Raw genomic sequence first — 16,991 nt, 5'->3', positions numbered from 1 at the left:
CATGTGTGCCCCTGGATCTATGCGGGTCAGGCTGGGGCTGCGCCAAGCTCTTCCTGGCTCACCCTGGCAGGGTGGGGCTGCACTGGAAAGGGACTACGGTGAATTTGTGGCTGCAGCCCTAGCCCTGTAGCCCCCTCTTGGCACAGCCCCGCCTTGCTGGGAAGAGCTTTGTGCAGCCCTGGCCCCAGCCCAACCTGCACAGATCTGGGGGCACATGCTCCAGCCATGCCCTCCTGGGACAAGCAGGCAAGCACTGGACGAGAGTGGCTCCTAGACAAGTGGCGCACAGTGGTGGGAGCTGTTACCCGCAGATGAACTGCAGCTCTGTCCCACATCTCCCCCGCTCCAGCCCCATGTCTCCCTCCTTGTGGGGGGTGGGCCTTGATCTGTTCTCCTGCGCCCCTTCCCTCCTCCCACCCCTTCCACCACACTAGGCTTACCAGCTGGAGGCAGCTCTCCATGCTCCCGGGCTGTGCTCCCTGCTGCCTGTGCTGCGATGCACGGTTGCATGGGCCATTTATCAACCAAATTATCAGCCTGATATAGCCGATTTTTCCGATATATTAAATTTTCTTTATATTGGTTCCAATCTAATATCGGACCCATGCATCGGTGCACCTGTAATATGATGCATAAGAGCCTGCTTAAAATCATCATCGGTATAGTAAGATAAGCTGGAAGTGATGCTTCATTATTTATTTTCAGAAGGTCCAGCTGCAAACTTACATCCTCTTGTACTATGCAACTGTCATCAATATTTTGTAGTTTAACTTGTGAGTAGTCCCAGCTCAGCTTAAGCTTCACAGTCATCAGTTTCTGTGGCTTGGCCATGTCAGGAGAATGGGAGGAGATTATCCTCAAAAATATTTTGCACAGCAAGATTCAAGACTGCTCTAAAAAGTGGGGTTACCCTCTATGGCAGTGCCATGTCTGCAAAAATGATATGAAGTCATTCAGCATAAATGTAGAAAGCTGCAAGGAGCACAGAGAATCCTGTCCGATCTGAAGGGAACATCCAGCACTGGGTGCTGCTCAACATGAACTGGTTTTGATTCAGAAGATGGAAGTGAGGCAAGAAAGAAGAAAGCAGCATGCTGCAAACTCAGACTCTAACTCAGACAACACGTGGGTCTGTGAAACTTGTAACAAGCCATTGCACTTTTGAATTGGGCAAGTCAGCCAGAAGTGGCATTCATTAGGCACCTGACTAGACAGTCCTCTTATCCAAACGCCATGATTCAGAGGATCGATGGTTGCTGATACTATTTTTGTCCGTAAAAACAACTCTCAGTATTTAATTCAAGCTCTGGGAACATTTATCTATAATGAGGTGAATAATGTGAAACAAATGGAAGCTTCCTGTAATTTGTTTATAACAAGCTCCTCCTTTATTGTTTGTTGGCAAGCTAATTGAAATAAGATCTTCCTACCCCTTGACCTGTACTTTTTGAAACATGGTTAACAGCTCTCCCTCAGGCTTAAAAAATGACACATCACTGAAGTTTATGATGGATACCTCTCCTAGAAATTTCAATACTTTCTTTATGTAACAGTTATTGAAAGTAATGATTCCAATGCATGTTTTTAAATAGTGATCACCTGCCTAGAGTTTTGGTGTGTGAATTGAAATGTATATTTAAAAACATGAACCAGAATATAAACAAAATCACTTTAGACTTAGTAATGCCAGTTGTGCAGGTGAAACTTAATTAGGAATCATTTTAGTTGAGCTAACTTTGCCTTCTGGACATAGGTTATGGATTTTTAGCTGACTAGAAAAGTTAACATAACTGGAGTGAACAAACCAACAACATTGCATCTAGCAGTAATTCAGACTCCACCTTTTTTTTTCTCTCCTTAACTTTCAGTGCGTGGAACAGCAGCAACAGCAGCAGCCAGCAACCAAATAGAGGTGTTTGTTGATGGGCAGCCTGTGTTTGTGGATCCTGGAACCACAGTGCTTCAGGTAAACAAAGAAATTTGGATATGTTTCCGATTCTTCCTCCCCACTCTCCCTTACGCTGTTACGTTTGTCAGCTTGTTGCACATCACAGCAATCTGTCTAGACTAGCCAGTTGCCCGTCAAAAATGACGACAGGGGTGGGGGCTGGGATGAAGTGCTGCCACCTAGCGCCCCATGCTGCCTCTGTTCTGCCTCTTGCAGAGAGCGGGTTGGGGGAGCTGGCTTCGGCTTCCCCACCCTCGTCCGGTCCTTGGTTTGCTCGCAGGGAGCGAAATTGGGGAGCTGAGGCTAGCATCTCGCCCACCCTCTGTCTAGTTGTTGGCACACTTTTGGAATCATGGCAGCATTCCCCCACGCTTGGAGCACTCCAACTGGCTGTTTCCTTCAGCCAGTCAGAGTGCAAATAAAGTGTTACAGACAGACAGACTTAGGCTTTTGTAATATTAGAATGCTTTCATTGCCCATAAGACCACTCAGGATGAGAGGATCACTTATTTGAGAGAGAGAAGTCCAATCTGAACCAATTTTGATTGAATTCTAGACAAATTGTTATTATATTCTAGTTGGTACCAGTAGTTGTGTGTCCTGGTCAAAATTATGTTAATAATAAAAACAAAAAAACAAAAAAAACAAATGCAGTCATCCAATTTTCTTGATGATGAGAGCTGAACAGGACTCTTGAAAGCCCATTAATTATTATCTTATTTAATTAAGTGGGGTTTTACTCAAATGTACCTTACCTTCCTGCACTGAAAGCTCCCAGTTCAGGGTACAACTTTTCCAGTGCTCTTACCCATCTTTGCATGAGAAAAAATGAAATCCTGGCCTTCCAAAACAATGCTCAACATTGCATCTAGACTCTTGAGGTTAGCTTTTACATTAGAATTACAGTATAATTAGATGTAATAAGAAGGGAGAGCACGAAGATATAGGACTGAGTTGTGGTTTTGGATGCAAATGATATTACAGTTGTAGGTGCTGTGGAATTTCTATCTTGAAGTCTTGTGCAGTGTTCTTTATTAAACATTTTCTGCTTAATTAGCTTTCTTGACAGAAGCAAACTTTTTAAGTTGACAGAAAACCAAGTTTTTCACTTAAACTAGCACCATATTACTGCTAGGGTGTGTGATTGACATTTGTGTCTGTGTAGAATTTTACAGCAGCATCTAGTACAGTGAGGAGGAAATCCTACAGTCAGAGGGAACTAGGCAAACAAAGCCCAGTTCTCTCATTTTGGATTTTTTTTGTTCGTGCATCTTTCATGTTGAGTTTCAAATTCCCTTCTTCCTTTATATACATTTTGTTTTTGTACTGCACTTCTTAAATTTATTGCAAAGAAACCAAATAAATATTCATTCTCTTTATTGCTGCAACTAACACCTTTCTTAATAGCAAAGGAAAGAGAATGCTTTCCTCCTAGCTGGTTTGAGGGGGACACCTCTTTTTTTTTTTAATATGCTTCTTACCTGTTGTTATTTCTACCTTTTGATGTTAGTTTGGCCATTTTTCACTTCGCTCGAAGTTTTAAACTTAAACCTGAAAAAAAATCTTAAAGACCAAGAACGTTTGTTGTTTTTTCCTGGAAACCAAAGCAGTTTTTAATTCATAGAGAAACTCTAGAGGTTTGTTTGTGGGTTTTGGGGGATTTTTTGGTGGGGAGTATTGTGTTTTTTTTTGCTTTGGACATTTTTGTTTAACTCAAGTTTGATATCCAGGATTTATTTTCTTTATTTCTTCCTTTTCTAGGCCTGTGAAAAGGTTGGAATTCAGATACCTCGCTTTTGTTATCATGATCGACTGTCTATTGCTGGAAACTGCAGGATGTGCCTTGTGGAAATAGAGAAAGCCCCCAAGGTATTTATTTTTTGTGTTACTGAAATTATTTCTGTAAGTGTGCAGGACTCTACAGTGGGGGAAGTAATCACAGATTAATTTCCACATAAATTGTTATTAGAATGTGGCTGCTGCAGACATACTTTTGTGTCTGAGTATATCTTCACCCCAAAATGTCATGTGTACAGTACATACATGCATGTCTGACGGGATCTACAGTAAATCACAGTTCTTTTCAAAAGATTAAAAGTAGGAACTTGGAAACTGGTACTGTAGCTGGGCATCTGGTACTCAAACTGACCCAAGAGAGTTCATGGATGTAGCTATATAATTGGGGCTTGACAGATTTTACCTCTGTGGTACTGCATCATAAGTCCACTTAAGTCTCTTCTGAAACTGACTGCCATGGCGCAGCCCTGAGCTCCGTGTTGGCACCAGAACATTTCCTAGATGCATGCTTTCGTTTTTGCGCAGTATACCGTTTTTATTGATAATGATAAAGATAATGGTTAAAGTTAACCACTTGCTTCAAAGATGGTTTTCCATACACTTGATTCTTGAAGATTTTTTTTCTCTCATGGCTATATTTGGGTAGTTTGTCTTGAAGCAAATATTTTTATCCTGCATTTGCCAGAAAAGGTTAGACTAACCACCATGCATGTAAATGATCAGTACTTGCTTTTCTTTCTGTTTAAATGGAAATGTGCTGATGCATGTTTTTATGATGATTGCAGCCAGTTGCTGCTTGTGCTATGCCGGTAATGAAGGGTTGGAATATACTGACAAATTCCGAGAGGTCCAGGAAAGCAAGGTATCATCCTTAAGTACACGTATATCTTTTTTGCTGGGTAAACGTGTGCAAATGTGACACTAATTACTGACTTCAACAGAGAGGGTGTAATGGAGTTCCTGCTGGCAAATCACCCATTGGATTGTCCAATCTGTGATCAAGGAGGAGAATGCGATCTACAGGTACAAAGTCTAGTTCAGTTATTTTAGATTTATTCATTAAGTTAATATTTTGAATTGTGTGTCTAGTGAAACAATACTTGGCAGCAACATGAGTTTATTTATTTCCTCTTGTGTATTGTAGGACCAATCAATGATGTTTGGCAGTGACAGGAGCAGATTTATGGAAGGGAAGCGTGCCGTTGAGGACAAGAACATTGGCCCACTAGTCAAAACAATCATGACTCGATGTATACAGTGCACTCGATGTATCAGGTAGTGTCCTTTTGTTTGACATTCTGTGCAGTACAAACAAAAAGGAAGATTTTTTTTTCAAATACTGTTTGATTTTTCTCTTTTTTCCTCCCCACTATTTTCTCATGTTAAATGTGACCCCAGGAGTGGTCAGTCCTTAGTCTCATTTCTATGATTGCCATAATGGTGCTAATTCTGAGGAAGATCAACAATTACTTTCACACAAACCACCCAGCTACTGTTAGATAGTAACAACTGGAGATGACCTGGATCAATCCAACTTCTTTTCTTGTTTGCTCAAGTCATCTAGTTCTGGTTCCAGAACAGATTCCCAAACATCAAGTGGCCTTTAGGGTCTGGTTGGGATGAGACTGAAGTCACATTAAAAATAGTAACCTTGGGGGAATAGCCTTAAAGGTAACACAGTCTTTGAGACTAAAATGTAGCTTTTGAGGTCGCTGCACCATTCTCCTTGAGCCTGCACATTATCTAAATAGGCTGTTCTAATTCATACCATCATGAGAATTTATGGTTATTGTTGACTTTGGGACAAGCTTGAACAGCTGATCAAACTGCGTATTCATTTAACAGTCCCTTATTTTTCACTTTCTCCTCCCCCCAGTGTAACGAAATTCAGTAAGTTAGTGCTCCTACACATACGTTACTGCTAAATGCATGCACACATGCATGCATGTTAATACAGATATAGTATAATTGGTTTATATGATTTCTAACAACTATAGAATTAACCTATTTAAATAGGTCAGAAGCTGCTTGTGTAATTAGGTGACTGTCCGTCCACCTTTTCTATAGGTATATCAGAATATTAATCTCTGAGAGATGAAAATTTGAGATGCATCCTACTGATCTGTTTGTTTCAAGTTTTTTATATTTCATTTGTATCCATTAGGTTTGCTAATGAGATTGCAGGTGTAGATGATTTGGGAACGACCGGAAGAGGAAATGACATGCAAGTTGGCACTTACATTGAGAAAATGTTCATGTCAGAGCTATCAGGAAACGTCATTGACATCTGTCCAGTAGGAGCACTTACCTCCAAGCCGTACGCCTTCACTGCCCGTCCATGGGAGACAAGGTATGCATCTTACACAGAAATTCAGTTGCTCTTCTAACACACTTTTTCTTTTACATGTGTTGTGGTGGTTGAAGTCTTTTGAATATTTACCTCCAAAAAGGTACATTGTTTTGTAAAGAAAAAAGATTCTTATTGCATTTTGTGTTCTGTGTGGGTTCTTCTGTAGACTCTATATCTCTCTAAAATGTTACTAAATTTGAGTCCATTAGAATTCCAACATCTGTAGAATTAATACATTTCTCAAATTTAGATTTATATGTATATTTATAGTCTTGAATTTAGGGAGTGGGGAAGCTGGGGCAGAGGATCAAAGTAACCCAAACATATTAGTTTTCCTAAGTTGTGCTAATGACTGTCTAAACCAGTGGTTTTTAACTTGTGGTCTGTAGATCCCTGGGGGTCCTCAGACTATGTCTAAGGGGTCTGTGAAAGATGATTCTGATCAATCAAAAGTATGTGAATACTCACATTTACTGTTCAAAGGGATCCATACCTCCATTTAAACACTTTAAGGGCTCTGCATATGAAAAAACAGTTGAAAACCACTGCTCTAAACAATAGAACTAAAATGTTGACAGCTAGTGAATTGAAGTATGACTTACAATGTCATGTGAAATATTTTTAGCATTAAATATACCTAATGTTAAAACACGGAATGTTTTCAGGGCTTTAAAATCTAGCCACTTGCTTAGGGAAAAAAATCATAATTTGTATGTCTTTTGTGGTCTGTTTTCTATGCAGAAAGATTGAGTCCATTGATGTTCTTGATGCAGTTGGAAGTAATATTGTAGTGAGCACAAGGACTGGAGAAGTAATGAGAATTTTGCCAAGGTTGCATGAAGACATAAATGAGGAATGGATCTCAGACAAAACAAGGTAGGATGTATAAGGAGTTTCACAGAATGCTAAGAATTGCACTGACAGAATACTACATGTAATGTTTTAAGGTCATTGAGTTGTTTAACAAACTGAATGTTCTGCTGTAAGTATTAACAAATGCTCCAACCAGAACTGTGTGTTTTGTGTTTTTTTTACAGTCTTTGACTGCAGTAATCCTGTCTGATCTGTGTAACAGAACTCACTGCCAAAAGCAGGTGTGCTGCCTCCTGGTGGCCACTATACTATCACCTCTTCTCTCTGGTTAACCAGGGTATTTTTCTGCCATGCCTTACACTTATTTTAAATTCAGTAGGCTGCCCCAGTCCACTAGATTGATTGATTCCTTTGCCCCTCAGCTCAGTCTCTCTGAGCTCTCAGCTGCTTTGGCTTAATTCAGTTCACTGGACCCTCAGCCCCTCGAAGAGTGCCTTAGTCTCTAACAGCCTTTGTTGGTTCCAGCACCTCAGATTTCAGGCATTCTCTGGCACCCTTAGCCTCCTTTTACCCCTTCAGCCGCTCCAAGCCTCATCATCAACATAAATCCAATCCAAAATGCGATGAATTGGGGCTGGGGTCCGTTTCTGTAGGCCTTGCCCCCAGCTTGTTCTTTGTCATGCTGGCTTCTCCTAGCTCTGGCCTTTCTAGTCTTTCTTACAGTTTCCTGAGTCTCTAATATGACTTCTTCACTCAGTGCAGGGAGTTTCATGAATGTAACTTGGGCCAGTCTGCAGTTCCCAGTGCTTCTTCCCTCAACTCCCAGCAGGGAGCTCCTGCTTCTAGCCCTCCCCAAGTCACACTGCTCCTTTACTTTTTTGTGCAGGGTCTATGTAGCCCCTGGCTGCTCCTGGTTCTGAACTGGGGACTCCTCAGCAGGCCATTGCCTAAATAAGCTGCCAGCTGCTTATTATCTGGGCTCTGCAGCTTTCTAACTCACTCTACTGCCTATCTCTGCTCTCAGTAACAGGACTTGCCCTGTTGCATATGTTGTTGGTTGGTTGTTTGTGGGGTTTTTTTGGTTTTTGTTTTTTCCTTTATGGAAGGAAAAAGATTAACTTGCTAATGAAAACCAGGGTTTCAGTTCTTATTATTTATTTTAACCCAAACTATTTGTATTTAAATAAAAGTCTGTACTGTTGCTGCATTTCTTTCGCTGTGTAAGGTTTATTTTGTAGCACAGCGATTTTAATACTGGTGTTAGGGCACATCTGAGTGACACTTCTTTCACTTATCCAGGTTTGCTTATGATGGTTTGAAACGTCAGAGGCTTTGTCAGCCAATGGTCAAGAATGAAGAAGGGCTGTTAGTATATTCCTCATGGGAAGATGCGCTGACTTGTGTTGCTGGAGTGGTAAGAATTACTTACAACTTTTGCTTTTGGTGGCACTTAAATGTTGTTAGGCAAGTAGGCAAAATCAGTAATACTTCAGTTGAAGATTGGAGACAACCATTTACTATTAATGTTTAATTTATTGAGAATAATTTTGGGGAGTTTAATTTATTTCTAACTTGGTAGAGTTCAAAATTGTATTTCAAAATTGATAGGTAAGTGTAACTCTGAGTTTCTTTGTTCTTGAAGTGTAAGTGTCTAGAGTATATGTCCTGCACTCTTGAAAGTTTTGGTAGTTCCTTTGGTAGTTTAGCTACTATTTATGAAAAATCCAAAAGTTTTTAAAGGAGATGCTAAGAAAAATCATTTGTTAAACCTCATTTTGAACTTTTTGGGGGGAGGAGAAGGAAGAAGGACCCTAAGCTTAATTTTAAACTTCATACCATTATGATAGGAAGATAACACTTCATCTCTTCAAATTCTTTTTGCTTCATAACTTGTGGGCAGGTGAATGCAAGCTGGTATCCATCTGATACCTCATCCAACACTAACATTGCCTCTTTCCAGCTGCAAAGTTTCCAAGGTAAGGATGTTGCTGCAGTTGCAGGAGGACTGGTGGATGCAGAAGCATTGGTAGCTCTAAAAGATTTGATGAACAGAGTAAATTCTGACACATTGTGTACTGAAGAGGTCTTCCCTACTGCTGGAGCCGGGTGAGAACAGAGACACAGATCTTACGCACGTTTTAGAGTTTTAGCAAACTCTTAAACCTCTTGCAAAACAAACTTTTTTTTTTTTTTTCATGGTCCAGAGCAATGTGATTGTGTGAACTGTCTCATAAGATTCTGAAATATTCAGGATTGGAGATTTTGAATGAGTTTTATAGACATCTGGAATATTATAATTTCAAGTTAAAATCACCATGCTAGAGTTGGATGCTCTAAAGAGGTATAGTCTCGTACTGTAGCAAAGATTGCAAAGCTGCTATCATAATTCAGGACAAAAACAGCTCTTTAACACTTAGTAGGCCTTGTGGCTATAAATGGATTTATTTAGGTAACTGTAGCACATCAGGTATTGTTACAACTATCTCTAGGGCAGGTATAATTTTACTTTGGTAAAGGCTGAGAATGCTATATAGGCAGAGGAACATGCCTGCATCATAGCTCCCTTTAGAACTTTGATAGTGCTAGTAACCTTATAAAGTGGGAGGCTTTTGTTTATACTGGCATTAGCTTTGAGATTTTTCTTTCTTTTAGCTTCCCATCTGAAAATAGTTTACACCTAGTAAGTTAACCCTGCAGTCTTTGCTGCTCTGACTTGTTGCCTTCGCCTCCTCTTTTTGACAAAGTTACTTTTGTGTGTGGCTTTTTGTTACAGTACAGACCTACGTTCTAACTACTTGCTTAATAACAAGATTGTGGGAGTGGAGGAGGCAGATATCCTGCTTCTGATTGGCACCAATCCACGCTTCGAAGCACCACTGTTTAATGCCAGAATTCGAAAGAGGTTTGTACTTTTATGGATTAGTAATTCATTTTTGCTAGCGAGAGGCTAGATCATGTATATTGATCTGGTACAGCAGTAGGACTCCATGTAGATTTTTAGGCATTCATCCAGGCAGATCAATTTTACAGCATCTCCCCCCACCCCTCTGATCCCCCTCTTTTTGTAATGGAATGGGGTTGTGTCTGATACAGGAGTCTCTCTCCTCTGTGCCCCTCACCCCCCACCTTTTTCCCTTTAATTTCAGCATATCCCTTAGTCCATTAACTTGCATAGTCTTTCCTTTGTCACAGAACATAGCTCCAAAGATTTAATTTTTATACAGGGTTTTTAAACAAGTTCTTTGCAATGTTAATGCTGAGCAGTGTCTTTAACAGAGAATTGTTGCTATAATAAACTGGATATGAAATGATGTACGTTGTGTATACTCAGATCTGGCCTGTAGTCATGTAATCTGTCCTGTAGGTCTCCCCACAGGTCTAAAAAATTCTGGTGGTGGGGGAGTGGTGCAATTGACACTACTATTGCTCCCCCACTGGTAAATTTCCAAGTCCTGTGCATCTGAGACAATTCTACACATGCTGGATTGGGCCCATGGAGTAGATCTGGCTCACGGATGGAGCTGGCAGTGCTCATTCCGCCATGGTCCTAAGGTTGAGCACCACTGATATAGCAGACAGACCTGGCACTGGTCATCCAGCCTGTGAGTCAAAAAGGTTGGGTGCCATTGACTGTAGGCAATTTTTCTTTGCTTGTGTAATACACTGATCAGTTATCTTATTTCTGTTTTTTAAAGTAGTTCTTTGTTTTAATCATGGTATCATCCTGTCACTTGCCACTAAAATCCTAATGTTATTAGCTTTGGCTGACCAGCATTATAAATTTCTGTGGCTTACCTATATTTTATTTTTACTATTTTTAGCTGGCTTCACAATGACCTGAAAGTGGCTGTTGTGGGAAGTGCAGTGAACCTAACCTACACATACGATCACCTGGGAGATTCTCCACAGATACTTCAGAATATTGCTTCAGGAAAGCATGAATTTGCCAAGGTACACACTGCATGAATAAAATGGTGCAGATACTTTAGAATAACATTTTTTTTAAATGTATGACAAGTGTTAGAAGTTGTTTTTGGTGAAAGTTTCCCCTCCCTACCCCCCAGGGGGATTTTGCAGCAGGTAATATTTTTACCATGTAAAGAATCTGTAAGTTTTATATTCAGTGTGTTCAGACTAACGGTTGAGGTTAAAAGTTCCTTCCAGTAAAGTACGTGAAACACTGAAATGTCCCACGATTGTGTGTGTGATAAAACATTTGAATATGCCCTCTTCTAGGTAGTGCAACCACTTTCAGGCACTACTGAAATAATTATAGGTGGTTACAGTGACTGCAACATTGACAATTTAGTTTTTTAAAACATTGTTATGGTGCAGGATAATGCAGTAAATTACCACAACATGAACTCATGGGACCCAATTAGAAAATTAAATAACCTATTTTCCTTATTTTAGAGTTGCAGCTTTGCTGGGAAGACTTGTTGCAAACATTTTGATTTGTTACCTATCATGTTTATATACTGCATTAACACCACTTAACAATTGTTCTTTGCAAATATCTGAACTGAACTTGCATTGAATTACTTAGCCTTGGAGTGATTTTTTTTTTTTTTCTCCCCCCCATCAAACAGGTCCTTAACCAGGCCAAAAAACCAATGGTGGTCATTGGCAGTGCAGCTCTTCAGCGCAGTGATGGAGCAGCTATCCATGCCGTAGTGTCTACCATTGCACATAATGCCAGGACAAAAAGTAGAGTTGGTGCTGACTGGAAAGTAATGAACATCCTTCATAGGTTTGCTTCAGATTTTTTTCTACAGGCCTTTTGATCCACCTAGACTTGGCATAAATGGCATGTATAAATAGAGGCCTACCAAACTCAAGGAGGCAGATGGCTGACTTTTGTGAGCAGCTTGTGGGGCTGGCCACCATATTCATGGGCTGAATGCAGGTGGAAGGCCCCCCCTGCCTCTGGCTGTGGGGCCCTCGCAGTCTCACCCCTCCTCACAGATTGCCATGTGGCCCAAAACTGCAGCTTAATTACCCTGATTAAGCCCAGGGAAGCCATTAAGCCATTAATTATTTATGGATTGTTTCCCCAGGCTTAGTCAGGGTAACTAAGTTGTGGTTTTGGGCCACCTCCGGGCTTGCTGCAAAGAAAACGTACCAGCAAGGAGAAAAGCATGCAGGAAGTCCTGCAGTCTTAAGAGGACTGGGGGGTGGGAACCCTGCCCCTTTCTGTCCCCTGCCTCCATTCCATTGTGTCATTTTTGCATAACCCCACCTCCCTTCCATAGCCCTGATCCTTCACTTGCATAACACTGCTTCCAGTCCCACCCTTCTACTCCTTTTCCCCACCTCTCATTGTGTCACTTACATAATCCCACCCCCTGTAGAGATGGCTCTGCCCCCTCCCCTGCCTCCGTCTTCTCCTCCCATGCTCCAAGACTACAGGACTTCATGTGTGCTTTTCTCCTTGCCAGTACACTTACTTACTTTTATTTTGCATGGATCCTGTGCTTTTTTGCGGCACCTGCCTGAAATTGCAGTTTCTGTGAAAATTACACAATCATGATTTCAGTATGTCCTTATATAAAAGTGTGAGGATTTCTTAGTACTAACACACAGGTTTCAATCTGCCATGGGTTTTATGCTTTCAAAGAAGCATAAAAATGTAATAGGAGCAATGCAAAATAGAATGTATTTCATAAGCTCTATTTAATGATTTAGCAAGCATTTTGCATGCCACACAGGGACTGTTAAGGGAGAAATTTTGGATTTAGGCTATAAGAACCTAATAATGTCGTGCACCATTGTGCCTAACAGGATATATGGACCAGCAATGCCTAATAAAAGCAAAATGCCAGTAGTGCTTAAATATAAATTCTTACCGTGCATTTATACTTCTCTTGTATTGTGCATTTTTTTTAAGCAAAGATATTTGACTTTCTGTTTAAAAGTGGTATCCAGAAATTTAATGATGATTACTACTAACCAGCTGCTGTGATTTAACTTGTATTTCAGAAAAAAGAAATCCTAGTATCTTCCCAAAGGCTTGGCTCATGAAAATCATGTTTCTTTCTTAACTTTTTTACCTAGTAATACAGTAACACTTAGGATTACTGCAAGTGTTAAGATTAATCAACCTGATGCATTTGATAACACTATATAGTCAATATTTGTTTCTTTAACAGAGTTACTTTTTCCTTCTTTGGGTTTTCCCTGCTGTTTTGAACAGAGTTATCCACAGAAGAGGAATGTGTGTATGAAATATAAAATAAAAAAACCCATATATTGACAGGGGATTGTGGGACTTGAGGAGATAACCTATTTCTAACTCAGGCTGGTGAGGAAAACAAAAGAATGTTCTCTCATTGTCAATGACGGGGTCAGTTTTTTCTTTCATCCCACTTTTATTGGGACGAAATGAGCTTTTGAAATGTTTTTTGCAAAGAGCAACAGTGGGCAAGAGACTTCTACTTCAGAATACCTGTTTTGCTCTGTCACTTAAAATTTTAAAGGAAGTTGGGTTGGAAAGGAAACATTACAGACTGTAATTTTAAGTAACAAGTCAGTCTTTGTCTCTGTGTAGGGTTGCAAGCCAAGTAGCAGCTTTGGATTTGGGTTTCAAACCAGGAGTAGATGCAATTCGGAAGAATCCTCCCAAAGCATTATATCTCCTTGGGGCAGATGAAGGTTGCATAACACGTCAAGATCTGCCAAAGGATTGTTTCATCATTTATCAGGGTAATCAACACAATTAATGAATGAAACACTGTGTTGAACTTGAACACTAACAAGCAGCACATATGAATAGACTCTATCTTTTTACAAATGGTAGCCTTTAAAGCTTGCTATAAGAGAAATAGTATAAACTGAACTGTGGAAAATGTATTAATAAACTGCTGGAATTTTATTAATACACAGCTTAAATATACAAGAATGTTTGTTTTCATATTACATAGCTCTGGTGACGGGTAAAGAATTAGAAAGCTGCTTTGCTCCCTAGGTCACAGTTTCTTGATCACTGGATTTGAAGTGGTTACTAACAGAAAACTGCAGTGGCTCTAAATGACATGTCAAAGTCATTGCCAATCAGCTAGGTACCCTTGTAACCTCATCTCAGTCTCAGCAGAGCCTGGAAATTGAGTGGATGTGGCAACAGAACTATCATTTTGGTAGTGGTTTTGGACAAGTAGTTTGCAGTATGGACAAATAAGACTTCAATGTCCAGGGCTGCTGTTCTGGTTTAAATTTTATGAATGCCAAGTTAATTCAAGTAAATTTCAAAAGAAAAGAGGAGTACAGTAGCTGTAACATTAATATAGCATTCCTCTTGAATGATGTTTATCAATGTACTGCAGTTTCTTCGTGAAAATTGACTGTTTTTCTTTGCTTCCTTTTTTTTGTTTGTTAGGACATCATGGTGATATCGGCGCTCCCATGGCTGATGTTATTCTACCAGGCGCAGCTTACACAGAGAAGTATGCAACATATGTGAATACTGAGGGCCGAGCCCAGCAGACAAAAGTAGCAGTAACCCCCCCTGGCATAGCCAGAGAGGACTGGAGAATTATTAGAGCAGTCTCCGAGGTACTGTAACTATTAGAAATTGATGCTTCCTAATTGGAATCCAAATGGAGCTTGGAAATTGCCTATAATACATAATGGTTCAGTAATGTGGATATAATCTCCTGAGAAAGTGGATAAGACTAAATTGATAGGAAGCAACACTTCTCGTTTTTCTGTAGGGTAAATACTGTGCTCCTTGTTTTTTCTGAGGTTTTGACATACAATGTTGTAGTCGCTAGATATCCTGCTAAATATGCTGTGAGAACATACAGTGGGTGGTACCTTGCCCAGCTCTGGGGAATATGTGGATGTAGATAGGTACATTTAATAGCAGTATCTATGCTAACCTGAACACAATGGAGAGTTCTGGCCATACCGTCTGTATGGGAGAAGAGAAACTTCCTTTGCTGCCCAATCCCCCTTCCTTGTCCAGAAAACATTCTAACTCCTTAATATCTAGAAGTCAACCTAATGTACTGCAATTCTAAAGACAAGAAATGCTCTGCTCAGCTACATCCCTCCTTACCTATTTTTTGTAGATACCTTTTGGATTTAGTGTTTTTAAATATTGAAAAATAACTTCTACATATGCAATTAATGTGCCTGAATAAACTCTGGTGTAGCTCGTATTGGAGTTTTGCTGTGCTCAGGAGCAATATTTATACATGTGCCCGGGACCACAGCACATTGAGCCAGGACAGCACAGCCCTAGCTGGCAGAGGGTCGGGAAGGGGTGGTGGGGAGTGTTCAGCTTGCCAACCTGGAGTTGCTCTGCCCAGCTCAACATGCTGCAGAGGGGGTTGCTGGGACATGAGGGTGCTACAGTACAGGGCTAGCAGGCAGGCAGCCCTGCACTACAATACCCTCATGCCTCAACCAGCCCTGGTCACCTTTTACTCTGCTGCAACGCACGTGTAGATAACTCCACCGTAGGAGTGGTATTTGTCTGGCAGTACTATCCTACAGCAGAGTTACTTTACTCCAGTATGTGGATGGCAATGCTTTACTGTGGAGTTGATCAACTCCACAGTAAAGTGCATGTGTAAATTCCTTCAAAATGTATATTTGGAACCTTAGACTTGATGTCTTGTGTGGTGGTGTTGTGTTTGGGTCTTTTTTTAGCTGGCTGGTATGACTCTCCCATATGATACCCTTGATCAAATAAGGAACCGATTGGAGGAAGTGTCTCCTAACCTGGTCCGATATGATGATGTAGAAGCAGCAAATTACTTCAGTCAAGCAAATGAGCTGTCCAAGGTATAAATCATTTTTAACAATGAGTGTAATATTCTTTAAATCACTGAACATGTAATGACTTGCTTATGTAATATAGTATATGCATCTAGAACTGTATAGCAGCTGACCTTAAGGGGGTTTTTCTCAGGCAGGTGCTCTAGTAACAGGGTCCTGCTTCAAAGACAATTACTTCTCTTGATACGCTTTTTCTCTCATTGCAGTTAATGAATCAACAGCTTCTTGCTGACCCTCTTGTTCCACCCCAGCTCACAATTAAAGACTTCTATATGACAGGTATGGGGCCACTTATGTGATGAAAGTTATACTTATTATTAAAGGTAATTAATTATATACTTATTTTGTGCTGTTGCCTTGGAGCCACATGGATGCATACATTTTCTAAAGATGCTACCAACAAATTAAGGGGGTCTTAAAAAGAAGCTATTTTTAATCACCCTGACCTTATTCTATCTACTATTATATGTGGTCTCTTAGACCTGGTTTGATAAACCTGTAATCTTTATTTAAACATAACTCCCAAGAAGCTCAGAAGAAACTTGCTTGAAGTAAGGTTTGTAGGATTAGGTTCTACATTTTATTTAACTGGGGGGAGGGATGGTTTTGCAGTTTGTGTTGGGGAGGCTTTTAAATTATCTGTATGCATTTGTATTGCATAAAGTGAAGCGCACACATCTGTCTCTTTGCAGATCCAATCAGTAGAGCATCCCAGACAATGGCCAAGTGTGTGAAAGCTGTTGTTGAAGGTGCTAAGGCTGTAGAAGAGCCATCTTTCTGCTGAAGAAAATGATCATGCCACTCCCAAACAAGTTCTGGCAATATGTTGCTATGACTAATGTTCAAAAAACACCTTTAAGTGATGCTGTATTATGTTTTAGATTCATATCTTCAAAAATATAGTACACATAATTTAATATTTTCAGGCTGTTGTCACTGTGTGGAGTTGTGTGCAATGTTTATACCTAGAAACATTTTATGCAGTCATTGACTGTACAAACATGGTATGATGATAAAACATTTAATACCTAGGACTGGTTTGGTTTATGGTTCTCCTGCATATAAATTTCAACAACCTAAGCCTTCAAGAAAGTTTAAAGGGGAAAAATACTGGAAACATTGCATCAGGAAGGCTAGTATTGAAAAATCCAGTTCTTGACTATTTTGAGCATTTTGAGGTTGCAAAGATCCTATTGTTGTATACCAAGGGGGGAAATGTGTGCTTACTATACTGAGTAACACATTGCATACACTTTCAAAAACTAGCTTTGGTTGGTTTTGATGTTCATTTCATTTATCCCCTGC

At 40.2% G+C, this 16,991-nt stretch overlaps 1 protein-coding gene across 3 annotated transcripts in view; it reads left to right on the top strand.

The window, feature by feature from the left end:
• NDUFS1 (NADH:ubiquinone oxidoreductase core subunit S1) overlaps nt 1-16,717 on the top strand; it is a 21,415-nt gene extending 4,698 nt beyond the window's left edge. For all 3 annotated transcript variants that reach the window (XM_019553651.1, XM_019553652.1, XM_019553653.1), the window contains exons 3-19: nt 1,869-1,966; nt 3,710-3,817; nt 4,531-4,607; nt 4,687-4,768; nt 4,890-5,020; nt 5,910-6,095; nt 6,837-6,971; nt 8,208-8,322; nt 8,869-9,014; nt 9,682-9,810; nt 10,730-10,859; nt 11,498-11,658; nt 13,456-13,610; nt 14,281-14,456; nt 15,558-15,692; nt 15,893-15,965; nt 16,379-16,717. In XM_019553651.1, coding sequence (XP_019409196.1) covers nt 1,869-1,966; nt 3,710-3,817; nt 4,531-4,607; nt 4,687-4,768; nt 4,890-5,020; nt 5,910-6,095; nt 6,837-6,971; nt 8,208-8,322; nt 8,869-9,014; nt 9,682-9,810; nt 10,730-10,859; nt 11,498-11,658; nt 13,456-13,610; nt 14,281-14,456; nt 15,558-15,692; nt 15,893-15,965; nt 16,379-16,470 — 2,129 coding nt within the window. In that variant the 3' untranslated portion in view covers nt 16,471-16,717. The remainder of the gene's footprint in view (nt 1-1,868; nt 1,967-3,709; nt 3,818-4,530; nt 4,608-4,686; nt 4,769-4,889; nt 5,021-5,909; nt 6,096-6,836; nt 6,972-8,207; nt 8,323-8,868; nt 9,015-9,681; nt 9,811-10,729; nt 10,860-11,497; nt 11,659-13,455; nt 13,611-14,280; nt 14,457-15,557; nt 15,693-15,892; nt 15,966-16,378) is intronic.
• Nucleotides 16,718-16,991: the final 274 nt, after the last annotated feature.

The sequence above is a fragment of the Crocodylus porosus genome, unplaced genomic scaffold (assembly GCF_001723895.1).
Source record: "Crocodylus porosus isolate Cpor-Errol unplaced genomic scaffold, CroPor_comp1, whole genome shotgun sequence".
In the NCBI taxonomy this organism is placed as follows: Eukaryota; Metazoa; Chordata; order Crocodylia; family Crocodylidae; genus Crocodylus; species Crocodylus porosus.
This window is presented reverse-complemented; position numbering and strand designations above follow the sequence as displayed.